The sequence below is a fragment of the Saccopteryx leptura genome, chromosome 1, assembly GCF_036850995.1.
Source record: "Saccopteryx leptura isolate mSacLep1 chromosome 1, mSacLep1_pri_phased_curated, whole genome shotgun sequence".
Lineage (NCBI taxonomy): Eukaryota > Metazoa > Chordata > Mammalia > Chiroptera > Emballonuridae > Saccopteryx > Saccopteryx leptura.
In genome coordinates, this window is record NC_089503.1 from 163,299,164 (window position 1) to 163,322,083 (window position 22,920).

Here is a 22,920-nt window from a genome sequence, read left to right on the forward strand (position 1 = left end):
GAAGAAAGTGCTTTCTCTTTCTCTCTCTGTGTTTTTTCCCCTGCTGCAAATCAGGAAGGTTGAGTTCGTTGGTAGTTTGGCTCTGGTCACAAGAAGAGATTTAATATTCACAGAATAGGTGTCTCTTAGGAGTTGAGCACACGTTCTAGATAATGTCAGAATCCTCAGTGGTATCGAACCTTAATTAAGCATCTGATCCCTTAAGCCCCGTATAAATGGAACTGCTCAGGGAGGCTCCCAGGCTCTGGGAGGCCTAGACACACCCACTGACATGGCTACCAGGTGATGAAGATTTTGGGAGGGAGGCGTTGCTGAGCCAGCAGGCCCGGGTTGTAGAGGGTCATGAGCAATGGTTCGAGTTTGGGTCCAAGCCAGCAGCAGAATTCTTCAGGTCATCCTGCTAGGCCAGGGTGAGGTGGGGCAGCCTCCAGGTCCCCTGAACTACCTGAGGAGTTTTTGTGGGAGAAGTAGAAAGTCATCCACTTTCTTAAAAAAAAAAAAGTGTGAGAGATTCTTGGGAAATTTTATAAGGACATAGACACTAAGGAAGGTTACAGTGCTCAGTCCACGAGGCTGAGGTTATTGCTTAGAGCTGCTGCCCCATCCGGGGGCCATGTGCACCTATAGTGAGCTTGGTGAACTCAGCATCCACCAGGGGTCTTCTCCCCGAGTCTTGTCCTGCTAGGAGCCCTTCCGTGCTGGTCACCCCAGCACAAATACGTGAGTAAGCTGTGAGTAATGAATCTGCGCAGCAGGACTTGGAATGAGAACCCCTTCTCCTCCGCCACCCACGCTGGGGGGAAGGGGAAACCCATTAGCTGGGTAGAGCTCGGGGAATTGCTAAGCAGGCTCCTAGTGTTTGGAGATTAAGAAGAGAAGTGGGCAGAGGGCCTGAGGAGGGGGGTGAGTTTCTCCTGAGTGGGGCAGCCAGACAGTCCCAAGCCCCCTCCTGTGCCCCCCCACCCTCTGCAGCACTACAATCAGTCCGAGCAGATGAACCACATCTCAGACGTCCTCAATGTGGCCTTCACCATCATCTTCACCCTGGAGATGGTCCTCAAGCTCATGGCATTTAAGGCCCGGGTGAGTGCTGGGACCACAGGGCCAGGTAAGCAGATGAGGTCTGGTGGGCTGGGGACCTTCTCATGGACACCCCACCACCACCACCAGCCTCGTCCTACAGAAGGCCTTTCATCTGCTCCCAAGCTGTTCACCCCTTTGACCATGTCCATGTTCAGACACAGAGCTGGCAAAAGTCAGGCTTCCAGAACTGGCCAAAGATGGGAGGGGTGCTGGCGGCCCCTCCCTGGAGCCTGTCATAGTTTTCCGCCTTCCCTGAGCTTCTGCCCACTCAGCCCAGGGCTGGGGGAAGCACATTGCTGTGTCCTTGCTGCCTGAGTGCACAGCCACATGCACAGCCCAGCTGCACCCTGGAGGGCTGTGGAGGGCACAGGATGAAGGAGCTCCCTGTGGCTAGGACCCCCACCCCCTGCTGTGGCCTCCAGAGCTTCTCTGCCAGTGCTCACCCCAACTCCCATCCTGGTCCTCCCAGGGCTATTTTGGGGACCCCTGGAATGTGTTTGACTTTCTGATCGTCATTGGCAGCATCATCGACGTCATCCTCAGCGAGATCGACGTGAGTGTCGGGGGACAGACAGAGCCATCCCAGGGGTGGGGGGAGTACTCACTCGCTGAACAGATGCTTATGGGGCACCCCATGCATTTTCAGCCTGGCACCCCGGGCGGTGACAAAGTGAGAATGACGGGGACAGTCCTACAGAGCAAACAGGCAACTCGGGTTCCAGGCACACATAGGGGCGTGCCAGGCTGACCAAGGCCAGAGCCGTGGTGAGGGGCACATCATCTCAGAATGGGGTGGTCAGGGAAGGCTTCATGGTGGTAATGGTGCCATCTGAAGTGCAGCCTGAGGGAAGGGGACATGATGACGAGTTGGGGAGTGGAGCAAGCCCGTGGGCAGAGCTGCCGTAGAAGTACAGAGCAGGCAATGGATGGATGTGAAGGAGGATGAGGCATGCTGACTGAGCTGCTGTAACCGAAGTGGGCACACAGAGTAGGAGGGTCTGACTTCTGTTCTAGGAGGTCACTCTGGCTGCTGTGTGAAGAGCAAGCTGTAGAGGACACAGGGCTGACCCAGGGAGTGCCACCAGGCTGTTGCAGTCACCCCGAAGGGAGACGACAGCACTAGGGCGGGGGGTGACAGGTGTCAGCGTCTGCATCTGTTTGGAAGGTTGAGCTGACAACCTCTGCTGACGAACTTGGTTTAGGGTGAGAGGGGGACCAACAAGTGCTTTTGCCCAAGTAATTGAGAAACTGCTGGAGCAGCAGGTGTGGGGCAAGAAACCTTTCTGTTTGGGACATGATGGTTTAGGACACACACGTCCGTCCCTATGGAGGTACCAAGTGGGTTTGGACTGATGGGTCTGGAGTTCAGAGGATGAGTCAGGTTGGAGATATAGACCTGAGACTTCGGAAGCAGGGATGGTGTGGGCTGTCGTGAGGATGGCTGAGCTCACCCAATAAGAGAGGAGATGTTTAGAAAAAAAGGTCCGCCCTGGCCAGAAAGCTCGCTTGGTTAGAGCTCATCCCGAAGTGCAGAGTTTGCTGGTTCAATCCCTGGTCAGGGCACATATGGGAACAATGTTCCTGTCTCTCTCCCCCTCTCTCCCTTCCTCTCTCTCTCAAATCAATAAAGTAAACATTAAAAGAAGAAAGAAAGATGTTGAGTCAGGGTTGGGTCCATGGTCCAGGGAGAAGCTGCCCTGAAGAATGTTGGGCAGGTGGGAATCGGTGTCCTGGGAACCAGCCTACCCGTAAACAATCAGAACATAAAGCAGAGACATCCCCGGTCCTGGGGCTCCAGCACAGGGCTCCCCTGAAATATGACTGAAGGAGAAGCTGAGGGCGGACAGAGAAATGGCCACACACACCCCCCCCCCACACACACACACGTGCTCTTTAAGAGCCTGGCCAGGAGCCAGAAGCCGAAGCCCTCCCCAAGCCCAGGATGGGCCTCAGGAGCACAAGGGCCCTGACCAGCACCCCTGGGCTCAGGGCAATGGGGCTGTGAATCCACTTGACCTGGGCAGGTATTTTCCTAAGTTTCCTCTCAGGGGCGCCCCCAGTGTCACACAACCCCAACACCCACAAAGAGCCTGAGCCATTGTCAGCTGGATCCGCACCCTGGAGATGAGAAGGGAGCTGCCCCTTGGTCTCCCCTCCTCATCCCTGCTCCCTGCCCCCAGCCTGTGGCCTCCCTGTCCCCACAGCTTTGTCCTCACACCCACCACCCCTGCCCCTGACCGGCAGCCACCTGGGTCTTCTTCCCCTGCCTCTCCCTTCTTCTCTCTTTAACTCTTCTTGTGTCTGTCCTTCCTGACACCTCCCTCCCATCGTGTCCCTCTCCTTCTCTCCCCTCCCCTCCCTTCCTCTCCCCTCGTCTCTTCTCTCCACAGACTTTCCTGGCCTCCAGCGGGGGACTGTATTGCCTGGGTGGAGGCTGCGGGAACGTTGTAATTCTGGGTGCATGTGCTGTCCCTGCAGCTTGCATGCTGAAGCTTGGTCAGGGGCTGCATGGGGTGGACCCCTCACGGCACGCAGGACCCCCTTCCCCAAAGAGCAACCCTTCCCCCCGCAAAGGGTGTGGGTTAGGGTGGGGGCTGGGCTCCATGGTAGGACATGCATGGAGGCAGCAGCTTTCTCAGCAAGAGCCCTGGAAATGGGCAGGGGCTCTCTGGCACCCTCTGTGCAGATGGGACATCCAGAGAGGACTCTGATGTTGGCTGGTTGGCTGGCTGGCATAGGACCTTAGTGACAGGTCACGGACACAGGCCTTCGGGGACACAGGAAGCTGGGCAGGGGGACTCTCCCATTCTGGGGTTAGTTAGCGAGTGTTTAAGGTTTGCACAGGGCAGAGGTCCTCTGTCAGTGAGGACCATGTAATGGGGACAGTGCAGTCTGTGAGCATCAGGGCAGCTCTGCACTGGGGGTCCTGGGGGCGGGACAGGAGAGCACCAGGCTCCTAAGTCAGTGGCAGCTTGAAGAGAAGGGGAGATGAGGCAGGAGGCTCCAGAGAGGCAGGGCATGGGCCTGGCCACAGCCTCAGGCCAAAGCAGAACCCCTGAGCCCTCTCCTGAGAACAGCTCTCAACCTGCTCTGTGCCCCAGTCCTGCTTCCCTTCCAGAGCCCTGAGTCCAGGAAGGTCCAGCACTAGGGCGCGCTGTGCCAGGCCAGGGACCCCCCCCCCGGGGACCCCTTCACCATATACACTGCCCCTTCGCCCTTCCTTCCCCCGCCCCCCACCCCCTCGACTGGAGCCCCCGCCCCACTGACCCCTGGGGCGCTGCCCCGCAGGACCCTGACGAGAGCGCCCGCATCTCCAGCGCCTTCTTCCGCCTGTTCCGCGTCATGAGGCTGATCAAGCTGCTGAGCCGGGCGGAGGGCGTGCGCACTTTGCTGTGGACGTTCATCAAGTCCTTCCAGGTGCGCCCAGCTCTGGACCAGGGCGCCGGGGCTGGACGGGAGGGCGCAGGGCCCTGCCCACAACACCTACCTGGAGGGGGTGCTGAGCACATTTGCCCACCCAGGCTGCAGTTGGGAAGGGGCAAGTGAGGGGACCTGAGGTCCCTGGTGAGCTGAGGGGGCAGGTGCAGAGCAGGGGGCCTCAGAGACTGACCCCTCCCCCCAGGCCCTGCCCTACGTGGCTCTGCTCATCGTCATGCTGTTCTTCATCTACGCGGTCATCGGCATGCAGGTGAGAGGAGGTGCCTGGGCTTTGTAGGGCACTTGGCCATGTTGGAGGAGCATCATTAGAACCTGGAGGGGCTGGACCCTCCCCCAGCTTGCCTGGCACTCCTACCAGCCCTGTCCCCAGTGACTTCAGTGTGAGTCAGGCAGAGCAGTCCCAGAGGGACCAGACTGCGTCTCTGAGGCCCAGTAGAGGCCCAGGCTATCTCAGCAATCCTCCCCTGAGGGCCCGCCCCCTTCTCGAGTCCCCGTGTCTGCTTGCTGTTAGAAAAGCGTGTCCACTCTCTTGCTTTTCTTGGGCTCAGTGAGCAGAACCTCACCCAACCTCACAAACGGTCCAATGTTTTTGGCTTCAGTCTGAGGTGGCTGGAAGGGAAGGGGACTTGGAGGAGCCCCGGGGGAGGTGGAGACCAGGCCAAGTGGGAGACAGCAGTAGGCAGACTCTGTCTAGGTTCCTCAGGCAGCCCCGTGTAATTGGCAGATGTTCGGAAAGATCGCCCTGGTGGACGGGACCCAAATCAACCGGAACAACAACTTCCAGACCTTCCCACAGGCCGTGCTGCTGCTCTTCAGGCATGAGGCCCCACCCCCACTGGCCATAGGGCCTTTGCACTGGAGAAAGAGCCGGCTGCCTGGTGTAACTCGTGCAGCCAGGCCCTCAGAGGCTGAGACTCAGCTGTCCCCATCATTTCCGGAGCACCTTCAAGTTTCACTGGGCCCCACCTGTGACGTAGCCAGGCCTGCGTGCAGTGTGGCTGTTCCGCAAACCACATCCCAGATGCAGGAAACAGAGGTCAAATGTCCTTCAGGGGGCTGGGGAGGCTGATATGACCTCTGACCAGCTATCTCCTGCTGCTCCCTCCCAGTGACATAAATCATTTTGCCCCTCGATCCAAGAAATCCCCTTTTCTGTCATTCATCTCCTACTTCTGGGGCCCCCTAGGCAGAGTAGGGGGGACTACAGAACAGAGGGGAAACCGAGGCCCAGCTCCCACTGACCTCCCCACTTGGAGGGGCAGCCCTAGTCTGCTCACCTGCCCCGGTCCACGTGTGTGTGTCGACAGGAGCCCTTCCCTTCCAGGTGTGCGACAGGGGAGGCATGGCAGGAGGTCCTGTTGGCCAGCAGTTACGGGAAGCTGTGTGACCCCGAGTCTGACTATGCGCCGGGAGAGGAGTACACTTGTGGCACCAACTTCGCCTACTACTACTTCATCAGCTTCTACATGCTCTGTGCCTTCCTGGTGAGCAGCCAGGCCAGAGGCAGGCACGGGCTGTGCCGGGCTGACCTTCCTGGCCAGCTCCCTTTCCCGGGGTTGACCTCAGGGAAGTGGGAGACGAGAGGCTCTGCTTACGGGGCTTAGGTGGTCCCTGATTCTGGCCATCAGGCGTGGCTTGTTTCTTGCGCACCTTCTTCTCTCCAGAGGGGCCGAGAAAGGCTTTAATTTTTTTGTGTATTAGAGATCAAAAGAATAGAGTGAGCATCCGCGCTGACCGGGTAGGGCTTCAGTGGGCCTTTTGCCTTCTCTGCTCCGCCCAAATGAGACAGCTGAGACCCTGGACACATGTTCTACTGATACCCTATTTATTCAGGACTCGGGGCTGCTGACTCTGCTGTAGAGACATAGCCAGCAGCGTCCATGGGGACCTGGGTCCTTCACTATTTTTCTTTCCTGAATTCATTTGGGACTGTTTGTGTGAGCACCTCACTTGTGCCAGACCCTTGGCTCAGTGCAGGGGACAGAAACATGAATGAGACACAGTTCTGGCCCCATAGCTCACTGGGCAACAAACCCTGCAATTCCAAGGGACACCCCGTTCATGCAGAAAAGGCAGGTGCAGAATAGAGGCATGGTCCTGTGAGAGCACATAGGAGGGGACATCAACTCCTGGGGGGGGGGGTGAGAGGCCAGGTGTTTCAGGACTGCTTCAAGCCTCCTGGAAGGGACACTATCTGTGTCCAAGCATAAGGGCAGGACACAGGCTGCTCATGTGTGGACTGGAGGTGGTTCAGAAGGGCTCAAGCAGGGGGACACTATGAACCCCCACCCCACTCCCACCCAGCAGACACCTCCCAGCCCCCACCTCATCCCCGTATCATCTTCATCCCCGTACCACCTGCCTTCCATGTTGAGAGCCCTTCAGTCACCTCTTACAGATCATCAACCTCTTTGTGGCTGTCATCATGGATAACTTTGACTACCTCACACGGGACTGGTCCATCCTGGGCCCTCATCACCTGGACGAGTTCAAGGCCATCTGGGCAGAGTACGACCCGGAGGCCACGTGAGTTCCACCTGCAGGCTCTGCGTGGGGCCCTCCCTCACCTGTGCACCTCTCCATCCTGGACCCCGTCCTGGTGCCCAATAGGGATTCACAGTTCAGCTCACTAAGAATGACCAGGCTGCCCCTTCCTTCAATATCCGAGGTCCCAGCTCAGAGAGCTGCAGTTTCTCAGGGTTGGAAGGGGTCCCACAGCCCCCCTAGCAGAAACCCCCTTTGGCTTTATTGGTGAGTGGTCATCCAGCTTCTATGTGGGCACTTGTAGGAGCAGGGAACTCAGTACCTCACCAGGTACTTGAGGCCCAGGCTGCTCAGAATGTGGTAATCTAATCAACAGCTTTGAGCTTGATTAAAATGCAGAGCCCCCTGCCCAACCTAGACTGACTCGGTCAGAACCTGCCTGATCCTCAGGGCATCCGCACGCACTGCCTTACAATCAATCTTTCCAAGAAAGTAATAAGTTCATATTTGAGGACTGTTTCCCGGTGTGAGGCACTGTGCGTATAGTCTCATTTAATCCTTACAACAACCTGCTGACCACAGATCATATGTGGATTTTCACCTCCCTTGACCCATATCCTCTACCTGTATTAATACAGCTCAAGAGCCTCCAACCCACTCAACCAAAACCCAAAGAAGGCTCTGCCATGAGGAAAATGAGGTCCAGATTTTAGGCCTGGAGGGAATTCTGGCCTCTATCTATCCCCAGAAAGAGAACTCATTCCTGGTGGTGTGGTTAGCTGTAAACTCAAATATTGTTTCTTCTTTAAAAAGGGAGCTGACTTCCACCTCCTTAATGCGATTGGAAAATAAGGAAGCGTTCCCCTGTCTCCCAGGTCTCCTCTGCTTGGCCCATTCTCTGAGCAGGGAGGGAGGTTGTGGGTGGGCTGCCAGGCACACAGCCTGTGTCCTCTCGCAGGGGCAGAATCAAACACCTGGATGTGGTGACCCTGCTGCGGAGGATCCAGCCCCCACTGGGCTTCGGGAAGTTCTGCCCGCACCGGGTCGCGTGTAAGGTAAGCAGAGCTGCCAGGGAGAGGCCCCGGCCGGGCACAGGACTAGTGACAGGTTCCTAGGGCAGGTTAGCTGGTGAGTCACTTTAGGGCAGTCATCTCCTGCTGTCCTCACGTCCCTCCCTGAGGACTGACGATCTCACCAGCATCCCCCAACTCATCCTTCCATCCCCTCGTGAAGGGCGTCCTGGTCAGCCTGCCCTCCAGTCCTCATGGCCCGGACCCTCCGGGTCCACCGACTAGGTGAGGAGGACCTGCCAGGCCTGGCCTGGTCCTCACTCAGCAGCGAGTCCCCTCCTCTCCCCCCACAGCGGCTTGTGGGCATGAACATGCCCCTGAACAGCGACGGCACGGTCACCTTCAATGCCACTCTCTTCGCCCTGGTCCGCACAGCCCTCAAGATCAAGACAGAAGGTGAGAAGCGTGCCAGGCAGCGGGTGGCTTTGTTGGGCACTGTTGGCTTGGCCCAGATGACGTTAGGGCCGTGCCTGCCCGTCCCTTGTCCCCAGGTAACTTTGAGCAAGCCAATGAGGAGCTGAGGGCCATCATCAAGAAGATCTGGAAGAGAACCAGCATGAAGCTGCTGGACCAGGTCATCCCTCCGATAGGAGGTGCGTGCTGCTCAGGGCGACCAAAGTCCGAGTAGGAAGGGAGACAGAGGACTTCCCCAGGAAGCCTTAGGTTAGGGTAGTCTGAGAGTGGCCCAAACCCTCTGTAACTACCTTGGATAGACCCCATGGCGGCCCTCAGGGTGGAAGCTGCCACCGGCCGTGTCAGCGAGAGGAGGGTAGCCTCCCCTGCCCCGTCTTGGGGCTCCCCCTTGACTCTAGCTGGCTTTCAGGATACCCCTTGTCGGTCCCTCTTCAGATGACGAGGTGACAGTAGGCAAGTTCTACGCCACCTTCCTCATCCAAGAACACTTCCGCAAGTTCATGAAGCGTCAGGAGGAGTATTATGGGTATCGGCCCAAGAAAGACACCGTGCAGATTCAGGTAAGCCCAGCTCGCGCTCCGTGGGACCCACTGTCGAGCAGTGTGGTCTCAGGACCCTGCTCCCTCTTGTAGTCCTTGAGGGCCAGGGATGGAGGTGCCCAAGGGAGGAGGGAGCCCGGGTGGGCAATGACAGCTCTGGGTGGTCCACGATGGAAGATGCTCTAGCATCTTGGGATGCTATCATCTTGGGATTCCACCTTGGGATGCTAGGACCAGAGGAAACAGAATTTGTTCAAAGGAGTGGTTTGCGTCAGATAAAGAGCAGCATTCTCCAAAGGTGGCCGCTCTCCCGGGATGTACTTCAAATGATCCACAGGGTGTGCAAAACAATTGAGGATTTTGTTTTTTATCTCATCTTTATGTCTATTATTTTTTTGGTGTTAATTATCATGCCTATAATTTACAAGTTAAAAAAAAAAAAGCATACATGCCCTTGGGTTGTAGGCTCAAAAATGTCTTTTTTTTTTTTTTTTTGTATTTTTGTATTTTTCTGAAGCTGGAAATGGGGAGAGACAGTCAGACAGACTCCCGCATACGCCCAACCGGGATCCACCCGGCACGCCCACCAGGGGCGACGCTCTGCCCACCAGGGGCGATGCTCTGCCCCTCCGGGGCGTCGCTCTGCCGCGACCAGAGCCACTCTAGCGCCTGGGGCAGAGGCCAAGGAGCCATCCCCAGCACCCGGGCCATCTTTGCTCCAATGGAGTCTCCGCTGCGGGAGGGGAAGAGAGACAGAGAGGAAGGAGGGGGTGGAGAAGCAAATGGGCGCTTCTCCTATGTGCCCTGGCCGGGAATTGAACCCGGGTCCCCCGCACGCCAGGCCGACGCTCTACCGCTGAGCCAACCGGCCAGGGCCCAAAAATGTCTTTTAATTGCCATTTTTAGTTAGACACCATCTCACAATTTAGAAAGTTGCATGTATAATACCTGTTTTGTTTTTTCCTTTTTCCCGAACCATTCGAGACTCATTTCCAACATGATGTTCCATCAACCCAGGGCACTGTAAGGTCTGCTTTCTGCAGATGAGGGCATTCTTGTGCATAATTCTCCCCCATGCCCCAGTGTAACTACCGCAGTCGGGAAGTTAATGTGACGCATTACCCGCCCCATGCAAGTGTCACCTGCTGTCTCAATAGGGTCCTTTATTGCAAAAGGATCCGATCAAGAACCACACATTGCATTTGGTCATCACCTCTCTTTAGTCTCTTCCACCTGGAACAATTTCTTGGTCTTTCCTTGATGTGACCTGGACACTTTTGAAGATTATTGGACAGGATAGCCCTCAATTTGGGTTTGTGTGATGCTTCCTCATGATAGATTTGACAGGAAGGTCCCCGAAGGGTTGCCATGTTCTCATTGCAAACTATCAGGGACAACAATCTTGATTTGTCCCGATGCTGGTGACAGGAACTTGCAACAGCTCAAAAAATTCTATCAATGGCTTGTGCAATCAAAAGAGATCATGTATCTAGGAGACTGCATTGAGGAAAAATATATCTCCGCCTATAGGCTTAGGAGACTATGAAGTCGTCCATTAGAAATGAATGAGGCCATGGGATGCAGTCCAGTCTCCCCTCCTGCACTGGAGGGGTCACTGGGTCTCTTGTCCATCCCCAGGCCGGGCTGCGGACCATTGAGGAGGAGGCAGCACCTGAGATCCGCCGGACCATCTCAGGAGACTTGACAGCAGAAGAGGAGCTGGAGAGAGCCATGGTGGAGGCCGCCATGGAGGAAGGGATATTCAGGGTGAGTGAGGGTGTGACCTCCCCTGGCACCAGGCACAGGGGCAGCAACACATCATGGAAGGGAGGCCCGGGAGCCCAGCCATACAGGAGGGGAGCATGGAAGCTGAAGACACCCACCACCCACATTTCTGGGAACTGAGAATCAATGACCCAACCTCCTCGAGGTGTCAAAGATAAGACATCTTTTCCATCTCCCCAACTCCACCAAGTCTCACCCTTTCTTCCCTGCCCCAACCCAAGTCAACCTTCATCTCTCACAAGACCCCCGTGATCAAATGCCCCACCTGGTTGGTCACACCAGTCGGGGAACCTTAGCTCTGTCTAGTGTTCGTGACAACGTAGAGCTAGCAGGTCCTTCTGGGGGTCTTTGTGTGGAAATGGTGGCCAAGGAGAGTGAGATGTCCGATATCACTTAGCAAGTTAGCCCCACACCCAGCCCTCACCCCAACCCCTACTCTCAGTCCTTCCTCTCTCCTCCTTGCCCCTAGAGGACTGGAGGCCTGTTTGGCCAAGTGGACAACTTCCTGGACAGGGCCAACTCCTTGGCCCCTGTCATGGCCAACCAGAGACCCCTCCAGTTTTCCGAGATAGAGATGGAGGAGCTGGAATCGCCTGTCTTCTTGGAGGACTTCCCTCAAGAACCCACCACCAACCCCCTTGCTCATGCCAACACCAACAATGCCAATGCCAATGCCAACATTGCTATGGGCAACAGCAACCATAGCAACAGCTGGGTGTTTTCCAGGTAGTGACAGCCCCTGCTGGCCCCGGGATGTAGGGATCCCAGGGCAGGTCTGGGAAGGCATGTTTAATGGCATCCAGGTATTTTTGAACTCAAGCTACTGCTGCGGATGGGTCCAGACCCTGAGGGAAAGAGATGTCTAGGCCACAGAGGGGCAGGATGGTGGGAGACCCGGTGGCCCACTCTGGTTCACCGTCTTGCTCCCATTTTAGTGTCCGCTATGAGAGGGAGTCCCCTGAAGAGACAGAGATGTCCGCAGCCAGAGGGGGAGCCCTGGGCCTGTCTCCTCTCTGCCCCCGAGAAGGTGAGCCTTCTCCCAGAGGCCCAGGAGCTGCTCTTCCTTGGCAGTTGGGGCGCCAGGCTGGGAGGGCTGGCTTGGCAGGCTGCTGCAGTGGGAACAGCTGGGCCTGGATGGAAGCTGGCAGAAGACAAGGTGCCATCCAGGTGACTGATTGAGGTGGGAGGTGGCGTGTATGTGCACCATAAAAGGAGCCTCGGCCAGGAAACTCATCCCCCCCCAAAGGACAGCCCTTGGACACATTGACACCTGGGCTCTGGGCCGATGGACCTGGTAATCTCCCAGCAGGTCCTAGATCGCTGTGTGTGACAATAGAGTCCTGAGGATGCTCAGTGGAGATGTGGGTACTTGGTCTGCTCCACAACTCTCTCTCTCTCTCTCTCTCTCTCTCTCTCTCTCTCTCTCACACACACACACACACACACACACACACACACACACACACACACCAGCTTGGCCAGAGCTGCTCAGACCCTGGCCTGACTGCCCTCGAAGTACTCAGGACAGAAGGTGAACAGTCTGGGGGGGGAGGACACAGGGTACAGCACGCCCTGCTGGCCGGCAGTGGTTGGCCTTCAACACTTGTCCACCCTCCAGGATGCCTTTCCCAGCCCAAGGGTCTCAGAGTGTGGCTAACTGGCCAAGCTGAGCTCTGCTGTCTCAGGGCTGCCAGCAGGAGTCACAGCCATCGTGCCCTCACCCCGTCTCACCCACAGGCCCCTGCAGCAAATCCTGCATGGACAAGCAAGGACAGCTGACCCAAAGAGCAGTGTCCAGAGCCCGGGCACCTCGTGCCCCCCTTCAGGTAATGGGGCAGAGCTGGGAGAAGCCCCATGCAGAGAAAGGGTGTGACAGTGACTGTCAGTGACAGAGGGGACAGAATCCTGGACCTGCCCCTTTCTCCATTTCTTGTCTGAGATCTCCTGGGAAGAGCTGGGTTTTGCTGGGCCCTAGGGGGCTCCAGCATCTTCTTGGCATCTTTGCTTTTGTGCATTTGGAACAGCATCCCAGGGCGGAGCACCCCATGCCTGAGGCGAGCAGGAGCCCCTCACCAGGGTCCCCACCGAAGGAAGCCCCTCACTGCAGTAGGACCCCGGAGAGACCTTCCCCATACCTGTCTCCAGCCTCCACCAGGCTCATCAAGGAGGTAAAGCTGCCAGACCACAGCACGGACTGCACTCAGGGGAGGGCCTGGGGTGGGGAGAGGGCAGGCCCCCAGGTGGCTCCCCAGGAAGGCCTCACAGCCTCCTTTCCTCCCCGAAGGCTCTGCTTCGAGGGGGCCTGGACACCCTGGCAGCTGATGCTGGCTTTGTCATGGCGACAGGCCAGGCCCTGGCAGAGGCCTGCTGGATGGAACCAGAGGAAGTAGAGGTGGCAGCCACAGAGCTACTGAGAAGACGAGAGACCCCCGAGGGCACGGCCAGTGCCCTGGGGTCCCCAAGCCTTAGGTCCTCCCTGGGCAGCCTCTACCAGCATCAGGGCTCCCAGGAGACCCTCATTCCCCCCAGGCCATGACACCCACACAGCCTTGGTGGGGAGGGGTGGGGAGAGGGTGCAGGAGCAGAGAATATTCGTCAGCCCTCGAGGCGGCCTCCCCGTCCCTGCTGAGTGGGTGGTCAGGGACCACAGCTGATGGTCAGGAGGAAGGAGACTGGCAGGCCTCCCTCATCACCAGCATGAGGTGGAACTACAGTACAGACATCTGACATCATTCAAATTGGCCTGGTCAGTGTCTGCTGGCACAAGCCCCTCCCCCACACACCCCAGCAGGACATTAAAGTCTCCAGGCCTGTAATAAGGGTACCTAGCCTCTGCTTGTGTCCTGTTTCAGACCTTTCCCCTCCCTGGCCCCTTCCCCAGGAGCCCTGCTGGTCGGCTGCGGACCCAGGAAGGCCGAGGGGCCATCTGGGCTCTTATCTGTGGGGCTTCCGGTAGCTCCACATCCAGTCGCCACAGCCTCTCTTCTGAGGCCATGACCGTGTCTCGCTGGCCAGAGTTTATTACCAGCACCGGCCTCAGAATCCCAGCGGCACCTGTTCCCCAGGAGGAGCTTCATCCTCTCTCCAGGGCACCCCACATCTGGTCTTCTACCTTGGGGTTTGACGTCCTCCCGGGCCTCAGCCTCCCTATCCCCTCTCTCCTCTGCCGTCAGTCTGGGGTGGGGGAGAGCTGGGAGACAGAACAGCCCTCTCCCTCTGGGCTCTTTCTAATCTGGGTTACGACTTGGAGTTCTTTGCTCCACCAGGTCTTGGTCTTCCCTTTGACTCCTTCACCCTAACTTGGAAGTGAGAGGGGAAAGAAGGCTCTCCGTGCCGCTCTGAACGCCCTCGTCCCGTCCCAATCCTCCCAAAGAAAAGCTCTCCTCCATCGAGGGGTGCAAGCAGCAGAAATATGGGGGCTTGGGAGAGGACATGGGCCAGTGACGCAGGCCTTTGTGGTCAAAGGGCCTTTGAAACTCTCCTAGAACCGTCCTGTGAGATTGGGTGCACACTGCCGGGGATGCTGGCCTGCGTCATCGGCCCACAGAACTCTCCGTCAGTGGCATGTTTGGATAGCTAGCACTTACCAGGTTCATCTTGTGAGGTCTCCCCACCACCACCACCACCACCACCACCACCTCCCTTATTGGTGTCCAACACCCCCCACCATTTCCCCTGACTTTTAGTGCTAATGCTCTCCTGATGACCCTGCAGAGTCCAGCTGAGGCAAGTATCTAATTGAAACTCGAGGAAGGATGCATCCTTGGGGACTTGAAACCTATCGCTCCTGGCAGGGTGGGCTTGTGCGTTAACTTAATCAGGGGAAGGGCCTCACCCAGGGGCAGCTGATGCTGGAGGGACCCTGGTAAGGACCACCTCGAAAGCCTCTTCTGCATCACCAGGTCTGGGGCAGGTCTTGTCCCCTCCCTTCCTCACTCGTCCCCAGATCTGTGGCTTCATCTTCTCTTCCCCTCTTTGTGCCCTCCTTCTCCTTCTACGACCCTATCCACCACCTTGCTCTCTAATTCCCCACCACCGTCCCCCATCCGGAAGACAGGGGACCCTCAATGAGCCCACAGGCCGCATGGGCAGGGCAGTGGGGCTCAGCTGCCCTTACGTGGCCAGGACTCCACTTAATTGCACCAGTGACCGAGTAAGGCACCCAGCCACTCTGCACCTGTTTGAGCAAAGAAGTTGAAGCTAGTTACCTTTTTAAAAACCAGTTTATTGAGTGATAATTCAGAAAAAGTAAATGGCACATATTCAAAGTGCATAATTTGATTATTTTTGGAAGACAGATACACCAGTGAATCAAGATAATAGATATACTTACCACCCCCCAAAATGTCTCAGTGCTTTTTAGGAACCCCTCCTCTTGCCCGCCTCACCAGGCAACCGCCGACCTGCTTTTTGATGTGAGATTGGTTTGTGTTCTAGACTTTTCTATCTGTGGGATTACACGGCTGTACTCTTTGGGGTCTGGCTTCTTTCATTTAGCAGAATTACCTTGAGGTTCACCCATGCTGTGTCCTATGTCGATAGGTCATTCCATTTTATCACTGAGTGGTATCCCACGGCATGACATGCCCATTTGTCCCTTCCCTTGTGCATGGACGGTGGGGGTTGTCCCCAGTGTGGGAGCATGACAACAGAAGTTGCTGTGGACACCTGGTACAAGTCCCTGTGGACCCACAAAGCACCTTGAGAAACTTCCTCTGCTCAGCCCGGCCCAAACCCACCTGTCCTTCACTGTAACCCAACAAGATGAAACAGGAAACCAGCTTGCTTGGGTTTGAACATGCTCCACCACTGAGCTGTGACCTTGGGCCACTCCTGGTGACCTTTGTTTTAAAGGGGTGACCATTGGTCCCACTTCCTGAGGCTGTTGTCAGCATTAGGTGACAGGATGGAGGGGGCATTTTGGCACAATGCCCCCCACACAATGACATGGTACCTATTATTACCCTGCTCACAAAAATGAGGGGATATTTTATAGCTTCATATTCATTTTGAAACATCCCCTAATTTTGTGAGCAGTAGTATACTTTGCATGTGCCTCTCAGAAGCTCTATACTATCCCAAATCGGACTCCTCTAGGATCTCTGAGTGCTTACCCTAACCCTTGGTGGTGGCCCTATGTCACAGAGAAGTAACAGAGTCCCAAGGGGCAGAGGGGTTTGACTAGGGCCAGTCTTTGAGTTGGGGGTTAACACGGGTGTGTCCCGACACCACCTCGAGGACTGTTTCCTAGGCAAGTGATGGACAGTGGTGCTGGAAGTCCCCAGGAACTTTTCTAGTTGCTTCTCAGTGTTTCCTAAAGACCCTGAGGGATAGTGCAACTCGTCCAACCAGAATGCTCGGAGCCCCCAGAGGGTTAATAGGCAACCATGCTGGTTCAGCCCACCTCCAGGACTCAGCAGTCTATAAATAGCAAAATCATGGTCAAATCAATGGGGGGGGGGTTTGACAGAGGGGGAAGTGGAGAGTTGCCTGCCCCTGTCTCCCTGCCCCGTGGGGCTCCAGGTATCCCAGAAGATCAGAGCCAAAGGGGCTTCTGTGTGTCTTTGATGGGCAGGTAGATCCATAAGGTACTTGGGCCCCTTGGCATCGTTACATTGGTCAGAGTAGTCACATGGTCACACTGGTAAGATCCTGCCTACGTTTCATTGCTCAAAGTCAGTCACATGGCCACAGCTAACTTCAGAATGAGGACATATAGGCCTGCCTTGAGCCAGAAAGCAGAGTAGAAATATTTGGTGACCAGCACTAATGACTGCTAGTGACCTCTGAACCTATTTCCTCTTCTGCAACATGGGGACAATAACAGTAAGCATCTCAGAGATTGTGGCAAGAATTCAATGAGGAGACTAATGTAAGTAACATCATTGGCCCAGGGTAGCACATGAGGCAGCTGAAATACAATTTGGATGCCCCTGCAGACCACCCCCAGCTAGGCCGCGACCAGGGGTGTTGTATCCAGCAGGGGTCAGCACGCCCGCGCTCCTTCCTGCCTCTGCAAACACTCACCCTGGCTCCAGGGCCCCACACAGAGTGGCCAGCAGAGGCTGCGTCTTTCCCTACAAACTGGCCTCCGCCCACTTCCCTGGATCAATGACCACTTGGGCCAGCAACCTCATCACCATGCTTTCTGCCCAGCTTTATCCACACCCATTTCTGAGATTTTTTTTTTTTTGTATTTTTCTGAAGTTGGAAACGGGGAGGCAGTCAGACAGACTCCCACATGAGCCCGACCAGAATCCACCTGGCATGCCCACCAGGGGGCGATGCTCTGCCCATCTGGGGCGTTGCTCTGTTGCAACTAGAGCCATTCTAGCGCCTGAGGCAGAGGCCACAGAGCCATCCTTAGTGCCCAGGCCAACTTTGCTCCAATGGAGCCTTGGCTGCGGGAGGGGAAGAGAGAGACAGAGAAGAAGGAGAGGGGGAGAGGTGGAGAAGCAGATAGGTGCTTCTCCTGTGTGCCCTGGCCGGGAATCGAACCCAGGACTCCTGCACACCAGGCTGACGCTCTACCACTGAGCCAACCGGCCAGGGCCCATCTCTGAGATTTTCTGCCTGCCAGGGGACCTCGTCATGACAAGTCACCCTTCTGTCCCATGAGAGGACAGGAAACCACTGAAGAGGGCATAGAAAATCCATGGACATGAGAAGGAGATTAGTATCTATTGGGCGCTGAGCACTGTGCTGGGTGCTTGACCCTGGTGACCTCGCTTCAACCTCATAATAGCCCCACAATGAGATAAGTGTGTTTATCTTCATGTTGAGGACAGAGAACCACCTCTCAGAGTGCTTCCACAAACTGTCGGGGGTCACGCAGCCAGACAGTGGCAGAGTTGGGATTTGAACCTCGAACTTCTGTGCCTTGAAACACCCCCCTTTGGCATCTGGCCTGTCTTTTGTTAGAGGGTGGGGACCATGCTTTAGGCCCCTAGACTACTGTGCAACTTTGGACAAGACTCTCTGCCTCTCTGGGCCTCAGTTTCTTCACCTGAAAATGAAGGGGTTGGACAAGGTGTCCGTAGGGTTCTTTGCCACTCGAGGGTTCTGTGGCAGTGAGAACATCCCACACTGGCTCCTGTCTTTGGCCCTCGTACCACATTAGAAGCCATTGCAGAGAAGAGTAGATCAAGAGTCCATGTTTGAGGTTATAAGGATAGTTATTAAGCCCTCAGTAACACATGAAACCAAAAATAGTTGTTGTTTTTTTAAGACTGGTTGGAGTGTTGGTAATGCGCAGCAGTTTCTCTCTCTCTCTCTCGTTGCTATTTATAACAAACTCTGATTTCCTCCCTGTGAAGTCTGTCTCCTCTGTAGCAGAGGAAGTCAGCCTGAGCCCATGCCTGAGCTCAGACCCCTGGGTCTACACCCCAGTAGACCCTCTCTGGGGTTCAGATCTGGGTTCTGGCTCCAGGTGGGCATTGGAGGGTGTGGTTAGGCAGCTGCTGGCTGCATCTCCTACAGACCTAAGTACAGAGGCTGGGGTGGGGTTGGGCGTTAGAACTGGAGGTCCATCTCTCTGGACTCTCCACCCAGAACTTCGGGTCAAAGCTCAGTTAGCTTCTGCGAAAGCACAGGCCTAGACCCAGCCTGAAAGAAGTTGAAGGGGACTGGCAATTAAGGTCAGGCCACTCCTGGAGACATTGCTAGGGCCTGAGGTATCTCCCAAGTGTTTTGACTTGTCACTGGAGGGCTGTGCCTGAGAGATTGGGGCCAGATGGCTGCCCCACATTGCTGCTGAGCATGTTAACTATGGCAGCGTGGGAGCTTCCTGCCTTGGAGAATGCTGTCCCCCCCACCCCCTGCCACAACTCCTCCAGGTTCCCATCTGCCCAGACACCCACAGCTCCTGGCAGGAGAAAGGATGGAGGTCTAAGATGCCTGGAGGAAGAAGCTCAGCTCAGGACAAGTGTGGGGCTCAAACTCCAGTCCAATTAGGGGCTCAAGGCCAAAGAGAGGGTGGTGTGTGAGTGTGAGAGTGTGTGTATGTGTGTGCGCACACATGCCAAGAGGAGAGGGGTGGGGAGGGAGGGAAATGCGCAGAGGCAGCTGATGTGGAGAAACTTGAGGGTTTGGGAAGAGGAGGAAAGGAGGAAGCTGGGAGGGGGGTGGGATGAACCGGAGAGGTGGCCATGGCTGTGTTGAAGCTTCACAGAGACAGAACAGCTGTCGCAGGCTCCCTCTGACCTGGCTAATCTACATCTCCTCAAGCTGCTATGTAAGCACCTTTCCTGCCTCTCGGGCCCCATCTGATCTCTGTGCCCAGTTATCACCTCACCTCTGGGAAACATTGCCTCGGAGTCAGGGTCTGGACCTCCAGCTGCCCTACTGCTCCCTGGAGGGGCTGGCCTGGCTGATCTGAGGCCCTGACCTCCAGGGGGCCTGAGTTTCCAGCTCCTTTGCTCCCCCTGGCTCTTCTGACACCCTGTGGCCTAGAGGGATGGGCAGGGCCATGGTGCTGATGCCATTTCCTAGCAGGGAGGGTGTGAGTCAGAAAGGTCACCTGCTCTCAGAATACAGGGGGACTTCCTGGAGGCAGGAAACCAGAGTTGGGCCCCAGAGAAATCCACAGTCTGGCAGGGGCAGCAGAGCAGCTTTGCAAAATGCAGCCTTGCTATCGGGAGGGCTACCCCTAGGCAGCTGCTGGAGGGGGATCTGGGGATGCTGGAACACAGGAGTTCAAATCCTGGGTCTGCTGCTGCTTATATGCTGGGTGAGACCCCATTTCCCCTTCTGCAAAAGGGAAGAATTATAAAGCTTATCTCAAAAGGCTAGGAGAACACATCTATAAACTTCTTTGTTATTCATGTAGATGGTCCGTAAACATGGTACCCTCCCCACCTCTTGTTTTGGTGGACGGATGTGAAGAGAACATCCAGAATCTGACTCAACAATCCGCTGGCTGCCTGCTCTGGGAGGAGCCGCCTACCAGCTCCAGAGAGCTTCCTTCAGGTTCAAATGACAGCAAAAGGTGGAGGATGCCACCAGGACCTCCTTCCTCCCCTCCCCCACCCTGCTGGTGTGGCTCCTGCTTTCCATTGGGATGGAGGGGAGGTGATTTGTCCTTGAAATTATCTTTGGTTTTGACTTAGTAAGGGATCTGGGCTACTGGGTGGAACAGGGATCTGTGGGGAGGCTGGGGGAGGGGAGAGGAGGAGAATGGCACCACCAGATGCACCCTTGCCCAAACCATTGTTTCATCAACCAAGGGTGATGCAAGAGGTTTAGAGCCAGACTCACCATCCTCCCCACCCCCAGAGAGCTCCCTCCACATCTGGAGCTGCAGCTGGGCCCTCCGCTTGAGCCCTTGCCAGGGAAGGGAGCTGGTTGAAGTGAAAGACGGGAGAGCAGCTGGCGAGGGGGTCTGTGAATGGCCCCAATGTTGGGCATCTGGAGGCAGAGAAGGTGTGGCCCAGTGGGAGGGGAGGTGAACTTCTTGCATCTCTGTCCTCCATCACTGCCCTGCGCCTAAAGTCCCCAGGGCTCACTTTGCCCTCTATGCCCATAGAAATGCGGCAGCCCTCTTACCCTACCCACATTGCCCCCCACCAGCCCCTACCCAGATGCCCCCTTTGTCCTCTCCTGTCCCCAGGGCAGCTCAGGCCTGCCACACTGACCCTCTGGCCCCGGGAGACCACAAGAAACAGAGTGTGAGCCAGGCCCAGTAGGGCCCTTCTGCCTGTCACAGAGGTCCAGCAGAAGTGCAGGGTGTCTGGACTAGGAGCCTAGCCAGGAATGAACCAAAACGTGAGCTTTATGATACCGCAGGGTTGAGGAGGCGAGAATCTCCTTCAATAAAAGGTCGGCAGATTTCACAGAATAAAAGGGAGATTTGCTGACGCTTTCCAATACCAACCGCTAATCGCTGTGGCTGCTGGGAGGGAGACCTGGGTTCTTACCCACACTTAGCCACTAACTCGCTCTGACCTTGGGCAGTTCCCTTCCCTGCGTTCCAGTTTCCTCATTTGCGAATCGGGTCCTGCCCAAGTCCGAGGATCCGCGCGGTCCACTGGCCAGGAGGCAGGCCTCCTCCTGCAGGACGCGCCTCTCATGCTACCCCCAGCACGCGGGTGGACGCGCGCCAGGAGGTCATTTTAAAGGATCTAGCCCCGCCCCTTCTGCCGGATCAGGCCTTCGATTGGTGAGCCTGGCCGGGGACGGAGCTCGAGGCGGGACCTGGCTCTGGGCTCGGGGCGGGGCCTGCGCCGGGCCGGCCCCCGCCCCCTTTGTCCGCGCGGCGGCGCGTGCGGGTGGCAGCGAGGTGGGCGGTGCGCGCGCGGGCGGGAGGTGTGTGCGCCAGTCCCGCGCCGTCCCGCTGCGGCGCCCGCGCCTCCCGCCGCCGCCCGGGGCACCGGCCAGCGGACCCCCGCCCCTGACCCACGCCCGGACCCTGGCGCCGGAGGACCATGGCTGGCCAGGGGGACTGCTGCGTCAAGGTGGCCGTCAGGTAGGGGCTGGCGGGCGCGCAGGGGGCTCGGGCTTTGTGTCGCGTGGGCCGGAGCCGCGGAGTCCGGAGCCCGCACGCCCGGAAGAAGGCCCGCGTGGACCCCGCAGACTGCTGGAAGGTGGCTTTGTTTGGGTGGTAATTTCGGGCCCCTCTAGGGAGCCCTTAATAATCAGAAAATCGAATAAACAAGGAAATCCGGTATTTCACACCCAGCTCTGGCCCAGGCCGAGCGTCTGTGTGTTTCCTCTTCGCCTCCCCACGGGGCTGCTGTTTCATACCGGGATGTTGGGGGGAAATTTCCCCTCGTCTACGCTAGCGGGCTGGTTCTGCGCTCTGGTCCTGCCAGGCCGGCAGCACCCCCGCCCGGGAACCTGCAGACAAAGATCAGTGCAGGACTGGGATGGAGCCTGCTCGGGTGGGCAGACAGAGGACCCTGCTGGCTCTGCCCCAAGCAGGGAGAGGCTCTGGGGACAGAGCAAGAGATGTACCTGGGGTTCCACCTCTGAGAGGCGGGAAGGGTGTGCCTCATGCCCCGTGCTCGGAGCACTCAGATAAAATGGACCAGGCAGGGCTGCATGGACTTATGGACTTATCTGGGATGTGAAGTGATATCCTGACCTTTGAGGTGGAGACAGGACATAGCTGGGGGCTTCCACGGGGAGGGGCACACAGGTGCAGGGCTGGGAACACTGCAAAGTTGAGCCTTCGGTGTCCTTTGTTGGGTGGAGACCCTTTACACTACACCCCCTCTCGCCGTTCTTGCTTTGGGTTTGTGTCTCTGAGAGGGTTCTGTAGGTGGGAAGAGTGCCAGTCAGAGACTGCTCATCGAGATAGGGGTGATGGAGAGGAACACCCATCCCTGGCCAGGCTTGGGTGATGGCTGAGAGGTCTAGGGTCCAGGTCTAGGGTGGGTCTCTGAGACAGGTGGTAGGTGACCTATATTCCAGGAGCCCAGGGAGGTCACCTAGACAGGGTCAGAGCTGACTATGGAAAAGTGTCCCCCTTCCTGCCCCAGGGCACATGCCCCTAGCCACTTGGCCAGCCTTCTGCCCAGAGGAGCTGCTCTGGGGTTGAGGGAGGGAGACTGAGTTGCCCCCAAGCCAGGTACCAGACTGCACTGAGGCTCAGCTGAGCACAGCTTTGCTGGCCCCAATGGAGACAAAGGAGCCTGCAGGTGCCTGGTGGGCTGGCGGGCGGGGTTGGGCTGCTGCAGGGCTGACTTTGCAGCAGGAAGCAGTGGAGGTTGAGGGAGGGAGGTGCCTGGTGGGGGTGGGAGGGAGAAGTGTAAATATGGCATCTGCAGCAGACTCGGGGAGTCTGAGTGCACAGAAAAGGCCCCCACCTACCAGGAACCAGGGCTGGGAAGGATTGGGTTTAGGGTGCCCACCCATGGGGGCTTTCCTTTAGACTCCATCTTGCAGAAGAGAGCCAGACAAAGCCCCTTTCTCACATCAGGCCCCTGGCTAGACAGGGGCATGGTCAGGGGTGGGAAAGCCCCTTGGGGCTGGCACTTTGTATAGAAGACCAAAGAAGAGCTGGTGTCCCCTCCCCACCACCACCAGAAGTCCCTGGGATGCTTCCCATAAAAGGAGATTGGGCCTGCCCACTGCACCCCATTCTTCATTCTTTGGGGCGAACGGCCTCA

General features: G+C 56.9%; 2 protein-coding genes across 7 annotated transcripts in view; both read left to right on the forward strand.

Annotated features, from left to right (window-relative positions):
• CACNA1S (calcium voltage-gated channel subunit alpha1 S) overlaps positions 1-13,686 on the forward strand; it is a 43,775-nt gene extending 30,089 nt beyond the window's left edge. Inside the window, exons 27-44 of the mRNA XM_066379845.1 lie at positions 973-1,083; positions 1,553-1,636; positions 3,474-3,530; positions 4,372-4,500; positions 4,706-4,771; positions 5,246-5,337; positions 5,846-6,005; positions 6,920-7,047; positions 7,964-8,060; positions 8,369-8,471; positions 8,567-8,668; positions 8,925-9,049; positions 10,667-10,795; positions 11,283-11,539; positions 11,749-11,840; positions 12,551-12,639; positions 12,838-12,981; positions 13,098-13,686. Coding sequence (XP_066235942.1) covers positions 973-1,083; positions 1,553-1,636; positions 3,474-3,530; positions 4,372-4,500; positions 4,706-4,771; positions 5,246-5,337; positions 5,846-6,005; positions 6,920-7,047; positions 7,964-8,060; positions 8,369-8,471; positions 8,567-8,668; positions 8,925-9,049; positions 10,667-10,795; positions 11,283-11,539; positions 11,749-11,840; positions 12,551-12,639; positions 12,838-12,981; positions 13,098-13,349 — 2,217 coding nt within the window. The 3' untranslated portion in view covers positions 13,350-13,686. The remainder of the gene's footprint in view (positions 1-972; positions 1,084-1,552; positions 1,637-3,473; positions 3,531-4,371; positions 4,501-4,705; positions 4,772-5,245; positions 5,338-5,845; positions 6,006-6,919; positions 7,048-7,963; positions 8,061-8,368; positions 8,472-8,566; positions 8,669-8,924; positions 9,050-10,666; positions 10,796-11,282; positions 11,540-11,748; positions 11,841-12,550; positions 12,640-12,837; positions 12,982-13,097) is intronic.
• A 7,401-nt stretch (positions 13,687-21,087) lies between these two features.
• The window catches only part of KIF21B (kinesin family member 21B), a 40,351-nt gene continuing 38,518 nt past the window's right edge, over positions 21,088-22,920 (forward strand). For all 6 annotated transcript variants that reach the window (XM_066379846.1, XM_066379849.1, XM_066379851.1 and 3 more), the window contains exon 1: positions 21,088-21,275. In XM_066379846.1, the coding sequence (XP_066235943.1) occupies positions 21,235-21,275 (41 nt within the window). In that variant the 5' untranslated portion in view covers positions 21,088-21,234. The remainder of the gene's footprint in view (positions 21,276-22,920) is intronic.